At 42.5% G+C, this 24180-nt stretch overlaps 1 protein-coding gene across 1 annotated transcript in view; it reads left to right on the top strand.

The window, feature by feature from the left end:
* ankfy1 (ankyrin repeat and FYVE domain containing 1) overlaps positions 1-24180 on the top strand; it is a 78560-nt gene that overhangs the window by 362 nt on the left and 54018 nt on the right. Inside the window, exons 2-5 of the mRNA XM_068007940.1 lie at positions 10326-10518; positions 13785-13903; positions 20210-20345; positions 23757-23880. Coding sequence (XP_067864041.1) covers positions 10326-10518; positions 13785-13903; positions 20210-20345; positions 23757-23880 — 572 coding nt within the window. The remainder of the gene's footprint in view (positions 1-10325; positions 10519-13784; positions 13904-20209; positions 20346-23756; positions 23881-24180) is intronic.

Raw genomic sequence — 24180 nt, 5'->3', positions numbered from 1 at the left:
AGGGCCAGTGCCCGTGTCCCCCTCCCTCTTCCCCCTCCCTCTCCCTCTCCCCCAGGGCCAGTGCCCGTGTCCCCCTCCCTCTCCCTCCCTCCTCCCCCTCCCTCTCCCTCTCCCCCAGGGCCAGTGCCCGTGTCCCCCTCCCTCTCCCTCCCTCTCCCCTCTCCCTCCTCCCTCTCCCTCTCCCCCAGGGCCAGTGCCCATGTCCCCCTCCCTCTCCCTCCCTCTCCCCTCTCCCTCCTCCCTCTCCCTCCCTCCTCCCCCTCCCTCTCCCTCTCCCCCAGGGCCAGTGCCCGTGTCCCCCTCCCTCTCCCCTCTCCCCCTCCCTCTCCCTCCCTCTCCCTCCCTCTCCCCTCTCCCTCCCTCTCCCCTCTCCCTCCCTCTCCCCTCTCCCTCCCTCTCCCCTCTCCCTCCCTCTCCCCTCTCCCTCCCTCTCCCCTCTCCCCTCTCCCTCTCCCTCCTCCCCCTCCCTCTCCCTCCTCCCCCTCCCTCTCCCTCCTCCCCCTCCCTCTCCCTCCTCCCCCTCCCTCTCCCTCCTCCCCCTCCCTCTCCCTCCTCCCCCTCCCTCTCCCTCCTCCCCCTCCCTCTCCCTCTCCCCCAGGGCCAGTGCCCGTGTCCCCCTCCCTCTCCCTCTCCCCTCTCCCTCTCCCCCAGGGCCAGTGCCGAACCCCCGCCTCCCTCCTTCCCCTTCTCCTTCCCCTTCCCCTCGGGTCAATGCCGAACCCCCCTCCTCTTTCCCCCTCCCCTTCTCTCCCGCCCCAGGGTCAGCGCGAGCGCCCCTTCTCTCCCACCCCTCCCCCAAAAGGGTCGGTGTTGAACTTGGATGGTAGAAAGGAAATGTAATCTATGGCTACATCCAAAGAACCAGCACTTCACCCTTGAGACTTCTGTCAGTCGAATCCATTTAAATCTTATTTGTACTGGTGACCATAATATATAAAGAGTATGCTGGAAATAGAGAGAAAGTCGGTTAACAAATGAAGTTTAATATAGTGAATTGTAAGATGGTTTATTTTGGTTGAAGGAATATGGAGGTCTCTTAATTCCTTGGAAGATAAGCAACTGGAGGAGCAGAGAGATCTGGGGATAAAGATACAACAATTTCTACAAGGCCCTAAAGAGTTCAAACCAAGTACTGGGATTAATTTCTAGAGGGATGGCATACAAAAACAGGGAGGTGAACTTGTATGGAACTTTGGTTAGCCCACACTTGGAGTACTGTGTGCTGTTCTGGTCTCCATATTATAAAAAAGGATATTGAAGAGCTGGAGAAAAGTGCAGGAAGGATGCAATATCAGGAAAGATTGAGCAGGCTGGGGCTCTCTTTTGAAAAGAGAAGACTAAGGAGATGTGATAGAGGTCTTTAAAATTAAGAAAGGGTTAGATAGGGTGGATGTTGAGACACTGTTCTCACTTGTGGGCGCGTCCAGAACAAGAGGGCATAAATATAAGATAGGCACAAACAGATCAAATAAAAGAACTTTAGGAGGAATTTTTTTAGAATGTGGAACTCACTGCTAAATGGAGTGGTTGAAGTAGATAAGCATTGACCCAGTAAGGGGAGGCTTGATGCATTCATGAGGGAGAAGGGAATAGAGGGATACCGGAGCAGGGTGGGAAGAGGTGCATGTGGAGTATAAATAGACTAGTTGGGCCAAATGGTCTGTTTCTGTGCAGTAAATATAATGATGTAATGTAAATGTAGCATCTTAAAAAAAAAAAGTTACCAATTCAGGTAAATTCTGTGCAGGTTTGTCATTTCAAATTAAATTTTCTCCATCTTGAATTACTTCAATAAGTATATCATCGAAACTACTATTTGCAGCAGAATGTTTTCTTTTAACTTGTGTAATTACCAGTTGTATTACAGGATGAAAAGACTCTTTCTTTGTCTGTTTCGTTTTTAAAAACATTTTTGTAGTTTCCTGTTTCTACACCGTGGTGGGTAGGCATTCTCCCGCTAGTCCTTCTGTTCCCCTACCCTGCCTTTTAATTTTCCCCACTACTTATGAGGAATTGCCTGGCTTCTGCTTGGCACCTCTGAATGCCCGGGTAAGCTGGGGAGGGTATGCTCTCAGCCTGTACTTTTCCAATCTGTGGCATCAGAGGTAGGAGCTGCACTGTGCTATCTTGCGAATGACTCATTATAAAAGCGTTTGCCTCCTGCAGTTACATCACTGTGTCTCTTTGCCACAACAAGTATTCTCCACCCAGTTCTCTGAATCTGACAACAAGCACATTCTTCTAAAATTAGAGACCCTTATGGTACGGCCTGCTATCTTCCACCCTCCATAAACTTGAGCTCATCCAAAACTCAGCTGCCTGTATCCTAACTTACATAAAGTTCACGCATCACCCTGACCCACATTGGCTGCCGGTCCACAACGCCTCGATTTTAAAATTCTTTTCCTTGTGTTCAAATACCTGACCTCGCCCCTCTGTATCTCTGTAACCTCCTCTAGCCCTACAACCCTCAGAGAACTCTGCGCTCCTCCAACTCTGGCCTTGTGAATTCTCCAATTCCTTATCCCCACTGTTGGCAGTCAAACCTTCAGCTGTCTAGGCCCTAAACTCTGGAAATCCCTCCCTAAACCTCTCCGCCTCTCTCTCCTTTAAGACCCTCCTTAAAATCCACCTCTTTGATCAACCTGCCCTAATATCATCTTTAGCTCTATCAATTTTTGTCGATTACGCTCTGGTGAAGTACCTTGGGATGTATTCCTATGTTAAAGACGCTATACAAATGTAATAAAAACAGAAAATGCTGGAGAAGCTCAGCAAGTCAGGTGGCATCTGTGGAGAAAGAAACCGAGTTAACGTTTTCAGGTCGAAGACCTTTTGTCAGAATTGGAAGATAGCAGAACCATAACCAGCAGCTGCAGTCCCACAAAAAAAATGGGATCAGTGGTTATGATGTGAAGTTATTGAAATCAGTGTTGAGTCCGGAAGGTTGTAAAGTACCTGAACGAAAGATGAGGTGCTGTTCCTCGAGCTTCCGTTGAGCTTCATTGGAATAGTGTGAGAGAGAGGTCAGAGTGGGACGGGGAATTAAAATGGCAAGCAGCCATGTTACATCTTGCACTGTTCCAATACATTGACCATCTTGCACTGGTTATGGTTCTGCTGATGCCATTTATAGCTCCTTTTGTTTCTTAACTTATCCCATTACCTCCCTCCTTGCCTTGCACTATCATCCCTTTTGTCATTTAATCACTCTTGCCCTCTACCCTATCACAGACCTTCCCTTTTGTTCTTTCTTCCCCTCCCTCCCGGCTCTCTACTTGCTTATAAACTATTAACTCTTAACATCTTTCAGTTCTGACAAAAGGTCTTCGACCTGAAACATTAACTCTTTTTCTTTCTCCACAGATGCTGCCTCACTTGCTGAGCTTCTCCAGCATTTTCTGTGTTTATTTCAGATTTCCAGCATCCGCAGTATTTTGCTTTTGATTTTTCTATATAAATGCAGGTTGTTGTGTGAAGCAATAAGCCTTATGGCACCCATTCAGCATCCCTTATAGCATTATTATCCAAATTCAATACAGGTGGGAGAAGAGACGCCATGTATTGTTCCAACCTATTGCACATTAAAAAAAACCATAGTGGAAAGTTTAGATGTATCATACTTTAAGTGACAGAATGTGATTCTGAATTAGTACAAACTTTAAGCATCTGAATTATTTTGTCTTTAAGATTTTTTTAAATAAGCAATGTTCCTCCATAAAGAACCATAATTTTATGAAAGATTCTAACTAGTTTTTTTGGGTTATTTAAATAGTTTAGATCACCTCTTTAACGAAGCTTTTGGCCACCCCTTCTAATCTGTTTGAATCCTTACAAGTGTCTCGTGTTTTGGGATGTTTATGTATGTCAAAGGTGCTGCAGAAATAATAGTTGTTGTTGAATTGGAGTATAATGTGGAATTTTTATAATCTTTTTTGGTGGGAGCTAAGGAGTCTTGGGGTACATGGACCATAGTTAAAGATTTGGATAGAGAAGATCTTTTTTGTGAGTCACTTTGATGCTTGATAGTCAAGGTGTTGTCTGTGAACAACAGCAGCTTGCATTTATATAGTGCCTTTAATGTTGAAAGAATCCCACGGCACTTCAGAGGTGTAATTGAACAATGAGCAAAAGAAGGAGATGTTAGGAGGAGTGACCAAAAGTTTGGTCAAAAAGTTGAGGGCCTTAAACATGGAAAGGGGTTTAAGGAGGGAATTCAGAGCATGGGACCTAGATGGCTGATGGTATAGTTGGCAAGGGGGAGGAGAGGTATGTACAAAAGGCCAGAGTCAGAGGAGTGGAGAATTTGGGGGGGAAGTGGGTGGAAGAACTACAGAGATGTGCAGGGGTGAGGCCATAGAGGGATTTAAATGGGAAGATGAGAATTTTAAATTTGAGGCATTGGGGGACCAGGAGCCAATGTAGGACAGGGAGGGGCAAGGAAGAAAATAGTAGAGTGGAACACCATTTGGACTAGCCCATTCAGTCCCAAAGTAGAATGATCTTCGTTGTAAGAGATTTAAATACATGGAATTACATAGAATGTACGGCACAAAAACAGGCTGTTCGGCCCAATAGATCCATGCTGGTCTTTATGCTCCACCCGAGCCTCCTCCCACCCTCCTTCATCTAACCCCATCAACATATCCTTCTATTCCTTTCTTCCTCATGTACTTACCTAGCTTCCCCTTAACTGCTCTATGCTATTGGCCTCAAGTACTCCTTGTGGTAGCGAGTTCCATATTCTAATCTCTCTCTGGATAAATAAGTTTCTCCTGAATTCCCTATTGGATTTATTACTGACTATCTTATGTTTAAGGCCTCTAGATCCGGTCTCCTCTGCAAGTGGAAACATCTTCTCTATGTCTACCCTATGAAAACTCTTTCATTGTCTTAAAGACCTCTATTAGGTCACCCCTCAGCCTTTTTTCTAGAGAAAAGAGCCCCAGCCTATTCAATCTTCCCTGATGGGTGTAACCCCTCACTTCTGGTATCATCCTAGTAATTTTTTTTGCACCTTTTCCAGTCCTTCTGTATCCTTTCTATAATATGGAGACCAGAACTGTGTACAGTACTCCAAGCGTGGTCTAACCAAGGTCCTATACAAGTTTAACGTAACTTCCCTGCTTTTCAATTCTGTCCCTCTAGAAATGAACCCCAGTGCTTGGTTTGCTTTTTTTTTATATCCTTATTAACTTACGTCACTACTTTGTGATTTGTGGATCTGTACCCCCAGATCGCTCTGTTCCTCTACCCCATTTAGACTCTTATTTTCCAAGGTGTATGTGGCTTCCTTATTCTTCCTACCAAAATGTAACACCTCACACTTATCTATAGTGAAATTCATTTGCCAATTATATGCCCATTCTGCAAGTTTATTAATGTCTTCCTGTATTTTGTTGCAGTCCCTCAGTATTAACAATACTCCCCAATATGGTGTCGTTTGCAAATTTTGAAATTGTACTTCCGATTCCAGAGTCCAAATCGTTTATGTAAATGGTGAACAACAGTGGTCCCAGCACCGATCCTTGTGGAACACCACGTGCCACCTTTTGTCAGTCTGAATAGCTACCCTTAACCCCTTCTGTTTTGTAGCCAGCTTGTTATCCATTCTGCTACTTGTCCCCTGACTCCAAATGCTCTGACCTTAGTCATGAGTCTACTATACAGTACTTTACCAAAGGCCTTTTGAAAATCCAAATATATTATTACATTTACTGCATTACCCTTGTCTACCCTTTCTGTTACTATTTGTGAATTCACTAAGGTTGGTCAAGCATGACCATCTCTTTTGAAATCCATGCTGACTATTCTTTATTATATTTTTGGTTTCTAGATGTTTTTCTATTACATCTTTGAGTAAGGATTCCATTCTCTTTTCTGCCACCGACGTTAAGCTAATTGGTCTATAGTTCCCTGGACTTGTTCTATCTCCCTTTTTTAAATATAGGAATCACATTAGCTGTCCGCCAGTCCTCTGGCACTATTCCCTTTTCTAATGATTTTTTATATATATATATAATAGTGCCTCTGCTATCTCTTCCCTAACTTTTTTAATATGCATGAATTCAATCCATCCAGACCAGAGGTTTTATCCTCTCTGTTTGATTGGTTTATCAATTATCTCCCTCTTTCTATCTTAAATGTCTTCAAATCATTTTTGATCTCTTCTAATATCCTGTTCGCCATGTTAACCTCCCTCGTAAACACTGAGGCAAAGTAATTATTTAATGAGATACGATTCACTGGCTTATTGTGTTATCTTCCCTAAATTTAACTCTTGCGTCTGTAGTAGTTTCATAAATGGTGTAATAAAATGTGTAGTGCATTCACACTAACAGACTACAAAGCAATAAACTCTTTTTCTACGCAAATTCACTTATCAGGAGTTGTGAAGTATTAACTTTCTGTTGAATTATAATGGCAGATTTTTCTGTAATCTAACTAACGCAGTCTGAAACAGTATTTAGAAGGTGATTAATTTAGTTGGTAAACAGAGTAATATGTGCAGCCTGTCGAATTTCCTGGAACTAATCCAACTCTGCTTTATGCACAATCTTTTTAACAGAGTATGGATTTATACTCCCTTAAGCATGGGGATCAACGTGGAGCTTCTTAAATGCTCATCGTATATTGAACTACATAGCTGGCTTAAAGTATGTGGTCTTTGTCAAAGCTCCTAATTTAGATGTTCTCAGTACAATATTCAGTCATTTTATTTTGCTCCAAATATTTCTACACTCAAACTTGCTTATCCCACTGCCTTGGTATTTTAATTAAGTCAACAGTAGCTTGCCTTGATGCTCCTGTCATAACATCTCCAAGTACTTTTCAAGATGGGGAGTTGGACATCAAGCAGGAAAAAGGAATATAGAGAGAGAGAGTGAACACGAACTGTAGACATAGCCGAGTAGCTGGGATTTTAGGGTGGTTTGGAAGATAGGGAGGGGGATAGCAAGATGAAGTGGTTTTGGGAGAGTAGTCTGTAGTGACTGAAATATGACTGAGCAGACTGGAGGGGAGATGACAACACCTAGTCAAAGCAATAGAGGCTGTGTCTGGAATGTACCACTCGATAAGTTGGAGTGAGACTGTGGGGAGATCTGACTATTTTAAAATGAATTTGTTGGGGTGCAGGGAACCAGTGGATTTTGGGACAGTCAGGGTTGATTGATGTGTGGAGCTTTGCGTAGGACATAGCAAGTCTATCCTTGGTGAATGAAAGAGTGATTTAAGGTTTCAAGCATGACCATCTCTTTTGAAATCCGTGCTGACTATTTTTGGTTTCTAGATGTTTTTCTATTACATCTTCGAGTAAGGATTTTGTTATCAATAGGAGAGGGATGCAGGTGTAAGAGGACAGTGTTTCAGTGGGGAATTAAGTGGTTTTAATGATGGACTGGATATAAGGTCAAAAACTAAGCTTGTAGTTGAACAGGACGGTGGATTGCACACCAGCAGGTTCAATTTTAGTGGGCAGTCAGTGAAGATGACAGAGTTAGAGACATGTCAGAGCCAAAAAGGATGGCTTCTAGTTTTGTCAACATTGAGCTAAAGGAAATTCTGACTCATTTAGGACACTGACAGTCTGACGGTGCACATGTGAAAACTGCGACCATGCTTGTAGTTAAAGTTGCCACGGGGAGCATATACATAATTAGGAGGGAGCCAAGGATGTATCCCTGGTAACCATGTTGGTAGAGGGGAGGGAGAGAGAAAGTGCTTGAGGTGTAGTGACTGTGTTGGAGCATAGCAGTAGAACTGAGAGTGATGCCATGGAGATGAACTGCAGAGAAGCGGTGAAAGGAGTGGTCATCAGTGTTGAAGGACACTGACCGGTCAAGGATGGACAAACCAAATGCACATGATGGTGGTGTTGACTTTGACCAGGGCAATCCAGATGCTGTAGTCAGATTGGAGGGATTTGAATAAGGAGAGGTGAGAGTTGGGTGGCACGATTCATCCAAAAACCTTGAGTATAGGTGTATCACGTACAATCGCCATAGTAAACTTTGTTAATATAAAATATATATCCACATTAAAGATTGATTCTGCAGTGGTTACAATGGCTAAACAAGATCAGGCTAGAGCAGTGGGGACATTACCTCATTAGCCATCTGTGAGAAGAGATAAATGTAGTAAGCATAAGGGGAATCAGTCAAGGATACTGTAGGGAGTAACCTGGCATGAATATGGGTTGAAACTGCTGACCATCCAACTTCCCTTCCTAGCCCCCATGTTAACTGATATTGCTAATGGTTCCCTCTCCTCTTCAAATCTGCTGTCATTCCCCCCCTCCTCAAAAAAAAACCCTTAACCCCTCTGTCCTTGCAAACTACCGCCCCAACTCCAACCCCCCCTTTCCTCTCAAGTCCTTGAACGTGTTGTCGCCTCCCAAATATGTGCCCATCTTTCCCGCAACTCCATGTTTGATTTCCTCCAATCGGGTTTCTGCCCCTGCCACTGTACTGAAACAGCCCTTACCAAAGTCACAAATGACATCCTATGTGACTGTGACCGTGGTAAACTATCCCTCCTCATCCTTCTCGACCTATCTGCAGCCTTTGACACAGTTGACTGCACCATCCTCCTCCAACGCCTCTCTCCCTTTGTCTAGCTGGTTTGTGCTCGCCTGGTTCCATTATCTATTCAGTCATAGCCAGAGAATCACTTGCAATGGCTTCTCTTCCCACACCTTTAACTCTGGAGTCCCCCAAGGATCTATCCTTGGCCTCCACCTATTTCTCATCTACGTGCAGCCCTTCCACGACATCATCCAAAAACACATAAGTTTCCACATGTACGACACCCAGCTCTACCTCGCCACCGCCTCCCTCGACCCCTCCACTGTCTTCGATTTGTCACACTGCTTGCCCGACATCCAGAACTGGATGAGCAAAAATTTCCTCCAACTAAATATTGAGAAGACCGAAGCCATTGTCTTCAGTCCCTGCCACAAACTCTGTTCCCTAACCACTGACTCGATCCCTCTCCCTGGCCACTGCCTGAGGCTGAACCAGACCGTTCGCAACATTGATGTCCAATTTGACCCTGACATGAGCTTCTGACCACATATCTGCTCCATCACCAAGACCGCCTACTTCCACCTCTGTAAAATTGCCCATGTCTGCCCCAGCCTCAGCTCATCTGCTGCTGAAACAGTCAACCATGCCTTTATTGCCTCTAAACTTGACTATTCCAATGCTCTCCTGGCCGGCCTCCCATCTTCCACCCTCCATAAACTCGAGCTCATCCAAAACTCTGCTGCCCGTGTCCTAACTCGGACCAAATCCCATTCACCATCACCCCTTTTCTCGCTGACCTATATTGGCTAAAATTCTTAACCTTGTTTTCAAAGCCCTCCCTGGCCTCGCCCCTCCCTATCTCTCCAGCCCTATAATCCTCCGAGATCTCTGCTCTCCCTCAATTCTGGCCTCTTGTGCATCCCCAATTTTAAACACTGCTATTGGTGGCCATGCCTTCAGCTCTGGAATGCCCTCCCTAAACCTCTCTGTCTCTCTCCTCCTTTTAAGACCCTCCTTAAAACCTACCTCTTGGACCAAGCTTTTGGTCACCTATCCTAATATATCCGTACGTGGCTCAGTGTCAAATTTTGTTTGAAAATTGCTCCTGTGACGTGCCTTGGGACGTTTTACTATGTTCTCTATAAATGCATGTTGTTGCCGTTATTGTTTCCACATGTGTCAAGTGCCCAGTTGGAAAAAGTAGCCATACAGGTTAGGACAGTGGTTGGACCATATATGAATGCTCTCTGGCTTCGAGGAGGTGATTGCAATTGACTGGAGTCTTTTGGTGTGGTTCAGCTGCAGTGACATATTTACCAGTTTAGTTGCAAAACTTGCACTGTAACCTGTAGCCGTCAGCACTCATTGGTTACGTACCAATTTCTCAGGGACTTGTGATTGGGATTCTTGCTGTCATTCCTTTTTACTTTGCTAAGGAACCACACATGACTGTTTGAACCCATCAGTTACTGGTAGCTGCATTATTGCTGATAAAGAAAGAACTTCCTGTATATCAAAGATAAAACCTTCTTTACTGTCCTGTTGGTCAGTCTGTTGCAAACGGTGTGATAATTTCAAGTTACAAAATCAGCTTTTTGGAAAGAATGAAACCATGGGAATTTATACCATATTCGTATTATAGCAATTTGGCAACGGACATCTAAAGTTGTGTGCTAGATTTTTTTTTTGGAGCAAGTAACTAACGGTTTAGTCATTAGTCATTAAGCTTTTCTCCCTCGTTAGGAAGTGTTTAGTTTGGCTTCTGACCGCCTGTTTATTCTGCCGTTCTATTTGATGCAGAGGAGGTCGCCAAGCTGCAGAAACATCTGGCGCTCCTCCGCCAGGAGTATGTGAAGATGCAGCAGAAGCTGGCAGAGACGGAGAAGAGATGTGCCTTGCTTGCAGCCACGTCCAACAAGGAGAACTCCAGTGACTCCTTTATTTGCAGACTTCTGTCTATTGTGTCTGAGCTTTATCAGCAGGAGCAGTACAGGTAAATCTTTTACAGTAAAGGTTGATGCGTTGACTTACTCCGCAATAAAAGAGATCATATCTTAGGACGTAACCAGATCATTTGAACTGATCAAAGCCAGTAAATCTTTTGTTGATATGGTTGTTAGGTCAACGCATTTTCTTTTTTGTTTAAATTGCTAGTATCAAAAATGGCAAATATTAACCATCGTCGTCAGAATATCTAAATTCAAGCAATGTTGCTGCAACCTTTCGATGTAATTGAACTTGTAACCGTCTTTTCAGCTTGTCTGCTCCAATGCAAACTAGTCCAGATGGGACTTTTTTTAATAAAACAGCTGTACTTATCAATGAGATGCATCCTCTTAAGTCTTGCAGGCCAGATGTGTGATTGCACAAGGTGCGTTGGCAGATCGACTCTAATTATTCCTGGAGGGTATGGTGATGAATATTTCAGATGTGAATGAATAATGAAGTAACTGGTCACAGTACTTGGCAAAAGACCCCACAATTCTTGTAATATTTGTGTGTGTGGGGCTAGTGTGTTGCTAATGTGAAGAAACTTGCAGATACTCAAGGATCCATGCAGCTTTCTGATCCAAGAATCTTGTTTAATACTAGTTCAGTGGACTATGGTCTCTTGCTTTTGTAGGTGGAAGCTAGAAATGTCTTTGTAGGAGGGGGGGAGGAAAGAGAATGTTTTTGATGTTTGTTTTGCAGTGAAGATGAGTATCTGTTAAAGCCTGATTTGTGCACTTTGCTAATATGCTTTCTGCCCTTTCAGTCATTCAGCGTCTTGTTCAGTGGCTAGTTTTTATGTATAAGCCTAGGTACTGATGGTCAGTGGGCTCTTTGACCGTCCTCCCAGATGTCATCAGAAAGCATTAACCATGGCTTTTTTTTTAAAAAAAAGATTGGTGGTAAAATAAAGATTCCTATCTGTGCAGCTTTGGTTAGATCTTTGTCCACAGAGCTCATAATTGGGCACCATATTGGAAAATCCCAAGCTTGTTAAATGGAAATGTCATCCTGATGATGGAGCAATGTAGAGGGAGCTTTCTTCTGCATCTGTAAATTTACAGAATGAAGTTGAATTTAGCTGAAGTGAATATGCCAAAGTCTACTTCAGAACTGGCTCCAGATCCAGAAGAACCACTTCATGTGGGCCTCGGCCCTGGAGCTGACTTTGAACTATGTAGACTTGCCACTCAAATCCTCGCAGCTCCTGTGTGGCTTTCTCTTGTCACTTGTCTTTCCCTAACTAACATCCTAGGCTGTGAGACTGCCAAGCAATGAATGCTACCCTTAAAAGTGTTCATTTCATGTGGAAAAACATGGGGACTTGATTTAAAAAAAAATCTCCAGCTCTTTGAGTAGCAGAAGTAAGCTGTCCTTTTTTTGGATTATGAAATATCTGATGCTTAGTTTATATTAGATGTGCAGCGATCTAGGACATCTTGAACATTGATATCTGGTGCTGCACCCTGGGTACATCAAAGATACCAACAGCTGGATTTAGTGGCATTGGCCCATTCTAAATTGGGGGACTGTTCCACTAAAGAATTGCATTAATTGGAAAAAACACTGAATACATACAAATGCAGAACCTGAGCGTCTCGGCAGTTTAATTGGCGAGTGGTGCAGGGAAGACCTGTTTTGGGTGGTGGTTGAAAGTAAGGAAGAATAATTCTGTGGCCAGTATGTAGGGGTATGAAGTCTGGCTCATGAGCTTGCTGTTAATTTATAGTGACAGACACCCACATGCATCTGAAACTGCATCCTTGTGACTCCTGCCCTGAGTTTACAACCATTCTGATTCAGAAGCTCACCAATTAGAATTCACTAACTATTTGTTGTCTTAAGTTCAGTGGCAACTGTTAAATTTCAGACAATATCTAGGGGGTGTTTGATTTCAAGGCTGCAACAGTCTGGGAGCTATGAAATCAGTTAGACAAAATGTGAATGGGTGGAATATGTGAAGTGCTGCACATAGGAAGAAAAAAATGGGGAACACAACCAGTGGTGTCAAGGTAGTTCAGGGTGAAGTTTGAAGATCCAAGGGTTTTATCAGACTCTGCACTCAGCAACCAACAAAGCAAATAGAATGCTGAACGGTAGAGCCCAATCAGTAGCTTGCAAGTCATGCCTAAATTGTACAGTGCTCAGATCAGACTGCATCTTGAATACCGTGTCAAGCTCTTTTCATTAAGAAAAAAGGGAAATATTCAAACACTGGAGGCAGTGCAGACAGGAGCTGTGAGGTTGATCCCTAGTGTAGGGAGTCTGAGTTATCAGGAAAGACCTGGTAAACTAGGGCGTTTTAGCTGGAAAGGAGGTGTCTGTGAGGTAATCTTAAAGGTACACAAGATAGTTACGGGTATGGGAAAGGTAAATCCAGAAGTGTCAAATTAATCTTTTGTCAGAAGGACAAGGGGGTAAATATTAAACTAGTAAAAGTCAAATTTAGGACTGATGTCCAGATATTCTTCAGAGTAATCAACATGACAAATGAACTGCTAGATGATGATGGCACAAACCCTGGAATCACTTGATAAAGTTGGCTGCTGTGACTGGAAGGAGGTGGGGGTTGGCTGGGTAAATTAAGCATGGATAAACATGTACATCTACCTTGTGATCTTTAGTGTTGGGTCATTTTATTGCAGCAAACCAAAGTTCAATTTTTGTTTTCTCTGATTTGATACCTACTTGGCTAGTTGCTTTAACCTGGGCTCAATTAGAAGCGGAAGTCTTGGTAAATTATCATCTGAGCAGTGGGCATAAGTGTGCCCCTCTGTGGGTCAGTTTTGTGCCAGTATCATATCTGGCTGGAGAGCTGGCCATGTTAACTGACAATCTGTTTGAAGCCTATTTGGTCTCATTCAATCAAATCAGCATCCAAAATGGCACATCTGGAGAATTGGATTTTTTTTTTGTTTATACTCCCCTGCCCCACCTTGCATATTGAGTGTCACCCAATTTTTGGAGTATTTATCTTGCAGCTTGTCTTTCCCAAACTGCTTGGAATCCATCCAAACTCTGGGCTTGTGACATTGCTCTTGCTTATTATTTCCCAATGGCTCTTTCTCTTGGGCAATTTTTAAAAGTGGTTTTCTTGCAACTGTCCTGCAAAGTAAACAAATTGGCATTGTGGAGCTCCCTTTCTGTGTGAAGCTTAATGTAGATATGGTGCCTTCAATTGCTCATCTCTCTCTCTAGATATAGTGCAATTCTGGTTTCAGCAATGGTGCCAACTTAAATGAGAATAATCATGTGTTTTTTGTCTTGCAGTGATCTGAAAGTGAAGGTTGGAGACAAGTACCTAAATGTTCACAAGTTTGTGCTGGCAGCACGCAGTGATACCTGGAGCCTGGCAAACCTCGCCTCTATCCATGAACTAGACCTGTCAGGTTTGTGTGCATGTCTTATTTTGTATTGCAATACAGAATTAAGTCCAAATCACTCTTCAAATGTGTGCATTCTAAACTGACATGCTGCTTGAATTTGGCACCGGGGTAGCCTGATGGTTCTTTGGTATAATGGAGTGTTCGGATGTTAATTTTCTGTTTTGATGTGGTTGTTAAGCCACTAGTGCATATCCTCATAGTCAGTTCTAGAACAGCATTGGCAGGGGCCTCAAATTGGGTTGACTCCTTGACCTACTGGCTAAGGAATAATGCAAGGCATAGAGTTGGAATGACTTGAAGATTTTGGAAAGTGGGTGAGAAGGGGAGGAGGAGAAAGGTTTTTTTTTACTGGGATGACAGTAGGGTCACACAGCAGCAGTGAGCAGTCAACTACAGAATCGTCCATGTGTATTGCAACTTGCAGAACAACAAGCATTTAGAGTGCCCACAGCATTTAAACTTGGAAAGTCTGTACTTTACAATGATGCCACATTTTGCAAAAGAGGAAATGCTTAGGGATTTTCCCAGATTTGATGCTAGGGGAATAATTTTCCAAGTTGGAGCCAATGGTGGGGAAGCTCCATCATGGGCGATGTGTGTGCGCCTTGTGGATGAAGCTCTTAACAGTAATGCAAACTTGGAAAATTATCCTTTGGGTACGATAGGACCTGCCGGAATGTCTAGGAAGCCATTTTAGAATATCACCAGATACGATAAAGTTGACTTGGTTGCCTTTGAAATTGGGGATTGTCAAAAGATTTAGATTTGAAAGTCTTTTGTATTAGCATTTAGATTCTGCTGTGACTTTTCCTTCTGAATAGTGTGTACACCTTTTACATCTGGTTTTTGGAGGTGTGTAGACTGCAACTTTCAATCCTGGAGGAATGCAAGGTAGAGTAAGGTTGTTCTGTGGGAATTTTGGGCAGGATAATGCTTTACAGCATAATTCCAGCTTATACAAGAGAGCAGTTGAATTTCTATGCCTGACCGTGACACTTTGCTTGGTTTAAACAGTGAAGAGGTAAGATTTCTGTTCGCTATAAATAGCAAACGGCAGAAATCTTTCCCCCTCAGTGCGATTAAATGTTTTGATTGGTTTTGGAGTAGGCTAATTTTAACAGCATGAGTTGGTTTCTAAAATTAACAGTCATAACCAATTAATTTGTTTATTTTCAATATTGTTATCATGACTTCTTCCTCATTTTGTTGAAGTTGAGTAAATGCCTGAAAGCTGTATCTGCACAAAAGTATCTCGGGGTCTGTTAACTGCATTCAAAGTTGGCACTCGAGGTTCCTGTTCTTTTAAATATTGGCAAGTCCCTGGGATTGAGTGAAATGTTTTGTTGTTGACATGTTGCTGGGATGTGGGTGACACTGACAAAGTGGTATTAATGCCCTCGGGGCAACTAGAGATGGGCAATAGTCAACCATGTAATGTGGGACTGGAGTTGCAGGTAGGCCAGACCAGGGGTTAGTGAACCAGTTGGGTTTTTACAACAGTAACAGCTTTCATGGTCATTTTTCAGATGCTAGCTTAATTTCTAGATTTATTGAATTCAGTGTCACAACTTGCTGTGGTGGGATTTGAACTCCTCAGGCTTGCTGGTCCAGTACCACAACCACTAGGCTGCTGTACCCACATGTTTAGTATTAACCCTTTTGAAGGTACAGTGATATCCCCATAACACAATGGAGGGGGCAGAAGCATCTGCCCAGATAGTGAAATGGGCATGTGGGATGGAGTTAAGAGGCAGCTTTTTGCTCCCTTTATCACCGTGTAATGTTAACCAGTTGCTTCCAAACTGTCATATCTTCAATTCTGGAAACACAAGTAAACTACTTGGAGCCCCAAACCCAGCTGACTTGGCACTTGTGCCACATCCTCCCAAAATCTATCTCTTGCACATTTTTCCTCTAGTGCAGCACAGAATTGGAAGCATTGTGTAGAGCAAAAACTACATCCTGTTGTCCCTTCTTATTTTGACTAGAAAATCATATACAACCCCAAAGATGCTTTTGAATTGAGTACAATCTGCTCAGCCAGTTAGTACATTTGGAGCTAAACGTACTAGGTTTCCAAAGTGTAGTGGGGGACCCAATTTGTCCTGAGACCTGGATATTGAGTTTTTTAAATTTCAAAATATCCTTTATTTCATAAAATTTAAATATGCACACAATTCAATTAAAAAAAAAAATCACAATTCCAAGCAATACAGTTCAAAACAATGCAATACAGGTCATAGACGCTCTGATTTTATCATTACAATTCAAAACACAGGACATCCGGGAGTGGGAGTGGGAGGTTGTCGTGGTCCACGTAGGTACCAACGACATAGGTAGGACTAAGGAAAAAGTTCTGCTGAGTGAGTTTGAGCAGCTAGGGACTAAATTTAAAAAGCAGAACCACAAAGGTGATAATCTCTGGATTATTACCTGAGCCACGAGCAAATTGGCAAAGGGTAAATTGGATCAGAGGGATGGATGCATGGCTCAAAGATTGGTGTGGGAGAAGTGGGTTTCGATTCATGGGGCACTGGCACCAGTACTGGGGAAAGAGAGAGCTGTTCCGTTGGGACGGGCTTCACCTGAACCATGCTGGGACCAGTGTTCTGGCAATAACTAGGGCGGTAGAGAAGGCTTTAAACTAAATAGAGGGCAGGAGGGCTCGGGTGGGGCGAAGTTTAGATTGATAGAGAAAATACAAGAAGTAGTACAGGAAAGTGATGGGGGTAATGATAAACAGTGTATCAGGAAGGGACAGAGCGTACAAACAAGAGTGCCCTAGCAAATGGGGACGGGGTAGGAAAGAATGGTAAAAAGACAAAATTAAAGGTTCTTTATCTGAATGCGTGCAGCATTCGTAATGAGAGAGATTAATTGACAGCACAAATAGAAACACATGGGTAAGATCTCGGCCATTACAAAGATGTGGTTGCAAGGTGACCAAGGTTGGGAGCTAAATATTCAGGGTTATTTAACATTTCGGGAGGATAGGAAAAAAAGGTAAAGGTGGTGGGATAGCTCTGTTAATAAGGGATGAAATTGGTATAATAGTGAGAAATGATCTTGGCTCAGAAGATCAAGATGTTGAATCAATTTGGGTGGAGGTAAGAAACAGCAAGGGAAAGAAATCACTGGTAGGTGTAGTATATAGGCCCCCTAAGAGTAGCTACATTGTAGGGCAAAATATAAATCAGGAAATAAGGGGGGTTTGTAAAAAAGGTAATGCAATAATCATGGGCAATTTTAACTTTCACATAGATTGGACAAATCAAATTGGCAAAAGTAGGCCTGAGGAGGAGTTCATAGAGTGTATTAGGGACTGTTTCTTAGACAAGTACATCGGGGAACCAACCAGGGAACAGGCCATTTTGGATCTGGTAATGGGTAACAAAACAGGATTAATTAATGATCTCAAAGTAAAGGATCCCTTGGGAAGCAATGATCATAACATGAATTTCACGTCTAGTTTGAGAGCGAGGATCTTGGGTCTGAAACTACTGTATTAAACTTAAATAAGGGCAATTATAAAGGAATGAGGGTGGAATTGTCTAAAGTGGACTGGGTAAACAGATTAGATGGTATGTTGGATAAGCAGTGGCAAACATATTTAAAAAGATATTTTATGACTCGCAACAAAAATGTATTCCTGTGAGGAGGAAAGACTCCATAAAGAGTGAACCAACCATGGCTAACTAAGGAAGTGAAGGATGGTATCGGGTTAAAAGAAAAAGCATACATGACAAAGATTACTGGTAAGCCCGAAGATTGGGAAAACTTTAAAAACCAGCAAAGGATGACTAAAAGAATAATAGAGGGAGAAAATAAATTGAGAGTAAACTAGCAAGAAATATAAAAACTGACCGTAAAAGCTTCTACAAGTGTAGATAAAAAGGAAGAGGGTAGCTAAAGTAAACATTGGTCCCTTAGAGGATGAGACTGGGGAAATAATAATGGAAAACAAGGAAATGGCAGAGGAATTGAACAGATATTTTGTATCTGTCTTCACAGTAGAAGACACTAATAATATACCAATAATAGTAGAAAATCAAGGGGCAAAGGGGAAAGAGTAACTAAAAACAATCACTATCACTAGAGAAAAAGTACTAGGTAAACTAATGGGTCTAAAGGCTGACCAGTCCCCTGGACCTGATGGCTTGCATCCGAGGGTCTTAAAGGAAGTGGCTACAGAGATAGTTGATGCATTGGTTGTAATCTTCCAGAATTCATTAGATTCTGGAAAGGTCCCAGCGGATTGGAAAAACGCAAACATAACACCCCTATTCAAGAAGGGAGTGAGACGGAAAGCGGGTAACCGTAGACCAGTTAGCCTAACATCTGTCATTGGGAAAATGCTAGACTCCATTATTAAGGAAGTGGTAGCAGGACATTTGCAGACTCATAATAAAACCATGTTGACTCTCCTTGATTGTATGAAGGGGAAATCATGCCTGACAAATTTACTAGTTCTTTGAGGAAGTAATGGGCAGGGTGGATAAAGAGGAGCCAATGGATGCAGTATATTTGGATTTCCAAAAAGCATTCGATAAGGTGCTACATAAAAGATTACTGCACAAGATAAGAGCTCATGGTTTTGGGGGTAATATACTGGCATGGATAGAGGATTGGCTGGCTAACAGAAAACAAAGAATCTGGATAAAATGGCGATCTGTAACTAGTGGGGTGCTGTAGGGATCAGTGCTGGGGCCTCAACTATTTACAATATATATATCAATGACTTGGACAAAGGAATAGAGTGTCTTTTGGCCAAGTTTGCTGATGATACAAAGGTAGGTGGAAAAGCAAGTTGCAATGAGGACACAGTATCTGCAAAGGGATATTGACAGGTTAAGCGAATGGGCAAAAATTTGGCAGATGGAATACGATGTGGGAAAATGTGAAGGCATCCACTTTGGGAGGAAAAATAAAAAAGCAAAATATTATTTGAATGGAGAAATACTACAAAATGCTGCAGTACAGAGGGATCTGGGTGTCCTCGTACATGAAACACAAAAAGTCAACATACAGGTGCAGCAGGTAATCCGGAAGGCAAAAGGAATATTGGCCTTTATTTCGAGGGGGATGGAGTATAAAAGCAGGGAAGTCATGCTACAACTGTACAGGGTGCTGGTGAGGCCACACCTGGAGTACTGCATACAGTTTTGGTGCCCTTATTTAAAGAAGGACATACTTGCATTGGAGGCAGTTCAGAGAAGGTTCACTTGGTTGATTCTGGGTATGGAAGGGTTGTCTTATGAGGAAAGATTGAACAAGTTGGGTCTATACTCATTGGAGTTTAGAAGAATGAGAGGAGATCTTAATTGAAATAGACAAGATTCTGAGGGGACTCGATAGGGTAGATGCTGAGAGGATGTTACCCCCTCGTGGGGGAATCTAAAACAAGGGGGCGTAGTCTCAGAATAAGGGGTCGCCCGTTTAAGACGGAAATGAGGAGGAATTTCTTCTCCCAGAGGGTCGTGAATCTTTGGAGTTCTTTACCCCAAAAGGCTGTGGAGGCTGAGTCATTGAATACATTCAAGGCTGATTTAGACAAATTTTTGATCAGCAAGGGAGTCAATGGATATGGGGAAAGGACGGGAAAGTGGAATTGAGGTAAAAATCAGATCAGCCGTGATCTCATTAAATGGCAGAGCAGGCTCGAGCGGCCGAATGGCCTACTCCTATCTCTTATGGTCTTACATATCTCCTAATAGGTGCTGTATAATACAAGGTGGGATGGCCTTACATCGTGGCCTTTTCCTATTCCCTATAACACCTCGCTTCAGTGCGTCCCACAGCGCATACTCCTAGACCTTGGAGTGTGCCAGTCGGCAGCACTCGGTGGTGGACAGCTTTAGCTGGAAGACCAGCAGGTTTTGGGTGGACCAAAGGGCCTCCTTCACTGAGTTGATGGTCTTCCAGCAGCAGTTGATATGTCTTGTGCACCTGTGGCCTGAAGTCCTGACACAAAGTGGCATCATGGTGTCAGCTGTTCCTGTTGAGTTTCCGATGCCACTCTTTTCGTATGCATGATAGCCAAAGTGTCAACTATTTGTGGTAACGTGCAGTCGCTGTATTCTTAGCGCAGGAGACTAAAGGGCCCTGGCTGCACTGGTATGAGTAAATACAGGATAACAGCACATTTGGGTTCCCCTCTCATTTACTGACTTAGAAATTTATAAATATAAAAGGGCTGCTCCATCCTGAATAGCTGAATCATTTTAAAAATGATTGTCCCCTTTCATTCTTGCAGCTGGAACCAACAGTTTTCTCTTTGTAAATTATTCCTATGTTTTTTTTCTGTACCAGATGCTGAGCCAGAGGTGACCATGGCGATGCTGCGATGGGTTTACACAGACGAGCTTGAACTGAAGGAAGATGATGTGTTCCTGACCGAACTAATGAAACTAGCCAATCGATTTCAGCTGTATCTCCTCCGAGAAAGGTAGGCTAGTTGGTAGTTTATTTACCACACAAATAAGGAGCTCTTAATTGTGTCCAGCCTGGTGCATGTCTAGGGATGGATCCCGCAGAATTGAAATCAATGGGACGAGTCCTACTTGGACTGCAGCTGGTTGTGTAGTTCACTGCCAAATGTGTAATCCTATCTGGGAATTTTTTAAATTCTAAATTCGGGGGTGGGGATGAGGAGAAAGGGCAGAAGCTTGGCTATTTGAGGGTGAGAACATAAGAGGAGAAAAGACAAAAATGTGAATCTTGGGCATTCATTAATCAAACATAAAGTTGCATGATTATGTAGCATTAACGGTGACTGCTATTTTGTAAGATCACCAAGTTAATTACAGATTAGGAAGGCCATTTGGCCCATCTTCTTTCATCCCACCAGAAAGAGCCTACATTGTTCCCCATTGCAGTATTTAATTGTAGGCCATTCAGCCCCTCGAACTTGTTCCGCCATTCTATTCCTTGGCTAATCTGTACCTCAACCCCATTTACCTGCCTTTGCTCTATATCCATAATATGCTTACCCAACAAAAATCTATCAATCTCAGTCTTGGAAATTTCGATTGTTCTAGTATTCACAGCTTTTGGGGGAAGAGATTGCTTCCTGATTTCCCTCCTAAATGGCCTAGCTCTAATGTTAAGATTATGCCCTCTTAGTCTGGATTCCCCTCCTGTACCTATGTATCTTTAATGATTAGAGTTTTCAATTCCATTGCTCTATTTGGAAGTCTGTTCCATGTGTTGACCATTGTGAAGAAGAAATTCCTGATATCAGTCTTGAATTTACCTTTGACTAATTTAAATTTGCATCCTCCTGTCCTATTCGTAATTTAAATTTAGGTAATATTCTAGATTTGCCTTTTCCACACCTTTAGATATCTCTTGTAATTCTATAAGATCAATTCTCAGGTCGAAAAGCCCAAAATCTCAATTTTGTTCCTCGTAATTCAGACCTGTTACACTAGGGATCAGCCTTATATTTGAGACTTAGATCATGTTAAACTTGATCATCCTGTGGTCACTGTCTCCCAAGCGCTTCTGTTTCCTGTGCACTGTCAGGATAGTGAACACAAACCAGGTGAACTCGCCAAGGCTTCTTCGACAGCACCTCCCAAACCCGTGACCTCTACCACCTAGAAGGACAAGGGCAGCAGGCACATGGGAACAACACCACCTGCACGTTCCCCTCCAAGTCACACACCGTCCCGACTTGGAAATATATCTCCATTCCTTCATTGTTGCTGGGACAAAATCCTGGAACTCCCTACCTAACAGAACTGTGGGAGAACCTTCACCTCACGGACTGCAGCGGTTCAAGAAGGCGGCTCACCACCACCTTCTCGAGGGCAATTAGGGATGGGCAATAAATGCTGGCCTTGCCAACAACGCCCACATCCCATGAACGAATTTTTAAAAAAGTCTCTTAGTTTCCTTGACGCACTAGGCCATGAAGCAGTCATGCATTACATTTATCAATTCTGACTCGATTGCGGTCAAAATGGTATGGGGTTACACCTCAGTTCTTCAGACTTTGAGTCTGCATTGACTTGTTTAAACTTGTCTCTCCATGATTGGTTTCGTAACTCCCATTATAGTAACTGTCTTCTGACAAAGTTAATGTGTATAAAAGGTGTGCTGTAAAGCTCTAGTATAGTACCATCACCAGATATTTTTCAAGCACAGGCTCTAGACTCCAGTGACCAGCTTTTGTTTGCAAACCTGGTGGACCCTTAGATTTGGATGTGGTCATATTACTGTATTATTTCTGTTGATATATCCCAATTAATTTTTTCCTTTTGGAAGTTGGGGCCGGGAGTACCTAGGATTGTCCACCACACACAAGTTTACATAGAATGTACAGCACAGAAACAGGCCATTTGGCCCAACAGGTCTATGGCAGTGTTTATGCTCCACACGAGCCTTCTCCCACCTTAACTTCATTTCACTGTATCCTTCTATTCCTTTCTTCATGTACTTATCTAGCTTCCCCTTAAATACATCTTTGCTATTCACCTCAACCACTGCATGTGGTAGTGAGTTCCAAATTCTCACCACTCTCTGGGTAAAGTTGTTTCTCCTAAATTCCCGATTGGATTTATTAATGACTTTTATATTTTTTTTAATTTACTAGTTTATTTAAATTTTATATTTACTAGTTTTGGACTCCCCACAAGTAGAAACATCTTCTCTAAGTCTCCCCTATTGAACTCCATCATTTTAAAGACCTCTAAGGTCACCTTTGTTTTTTCTAGAGAAAAGACCCCAGCCTGTTAAGTCTGTGCTGATATTTGTAACCCCTCAGTTCTGGTATCATCTTTGTAAATCTTTTTTGCATTTTCTCCACTTCTATATCCTTTTTTTATATGGAGACCAGAACTATGTTCAATTCTCAAGTGTGATCTAACCAAGGTTCTATATAAGTTTAACGTGACCTATGCTTTTGAATTTTATTCCGCTAGAAATGAACCCCAGTGCTGTGTTTGCATTTTTATTTGCTTTAACCTGCGTTGCTACTATTAATGATTTGTGAATCTGTACCCCTAAATGCCTTGACGCCCCATTTAGATTCTTATTTTCCAAAGAGTAGGTGGCCTCCTTATTTCTCCTGCTAAAATGCATCACCTCACACTTATCTGTATTGAAATTCATTTGCTATTTACATGCCTGTTCTGCAAGTTTGTTAACGTCATCTTGTATTTTTTCACAGCCTTCCTCTGTATTAACTACATCTCCCAATTTGGTGTCCAAATCATTTATGTAAACTGTGAATGACAGTGGTCCCAGCACCGATCCCTGTGGAACACCACTTCCCACCTTCCAGTCTGAGTAACTACCTTTAACCCCTAATGTTTTCTGTTTTGTAGCCAGTTCACTATCCATTCTACTTGTCCCCGACTTCATATGCTGTGACCTTGGTCATTAGTCTAACATGTACTTTATCAAAGGCTTTTTGAAAGTCCATGTATATTAAATCTACTACATTGCCCTTGTCTACTCTGTTACTTCGTCAAAGAATTCACCAAGGTTGGTCACCTTTGAAATCCTTGATTATAGGCTGCAAATGCAAAATTGGTGTTGGTGGGTTACATACGCTCTGACATTGGCATCTTTGTTTAGATGCAAAGAAAAAAGTAACTGACGTTTCAGTTTGGCTAAGGTACTGGCACTGAGGGGTCGGTGGAGTTTTAACTAGGCCCTCCTGTTGCACTAAGCACGTACAACAAATGTTGTGACCAGCGATCAAAACAAGTCTGAACTTGAATCTCTTCAATTTTATTTCTGCTGGCAAATAAAAATATTTTGGACACAGTACAGTATATAGAATCTTTTTTGAATATACAGTCTGCATACACAGTAAGTAGTGTATTCATATCTTTTTTCCTGCTGACAGGTGTGAAAAAGGAGTAATGTCACTGGTTAATGTTAGGAACTGTATTCGATTCTATCAGACTGCAGAGGAGCTGAATGCTATTACATTGTTGAACTACTGTTCTGAGATTATAGCCAGCCACTGGGTGAGTTACATGACAACTACTTGCATTTATATAGTGCCTTTAACGTAGTAAAACTTCACAGGAGAGTTGCATGTAAGACGTGGTGCTGAATGCACAGAGAACCTACACTGTTTTATACTGCAGCTCTAGAATATTGTCCAAATTTGCCTTGCACTTCCTCAAATAATTATTGAGAATTCCATGGTTTAATGGTCACAACTTTTTACAGTGCTGTTTTTGTCTTGTGTAGTTCATGAACACAGTACAATGTAGGACGCAAAATCTGACTGACATCAACCGGGTAACTTTGAAATGCTGTGC

Source organism: Heptranchias perlo, chromosome 28 (assembly GCF_035084215.1).
Source record: "Heptranchias perlo isolate sHepPer1 chromosome 28, sHepPer1.hap1, whole genome shotgun sequence".
In the NCBI taxonomy this organism is placed as follows: Eukaryota; Metazoa; Chordata; class Chondrichthyes; order Hexanchiformes; family Hexanchidae; genus Heptranchias; species Heptranchias perlo.
Note: the sequence above shows the minus strand (reverse complement) of the source record. Positions and strands in the feature narration are given on the sequence as shown.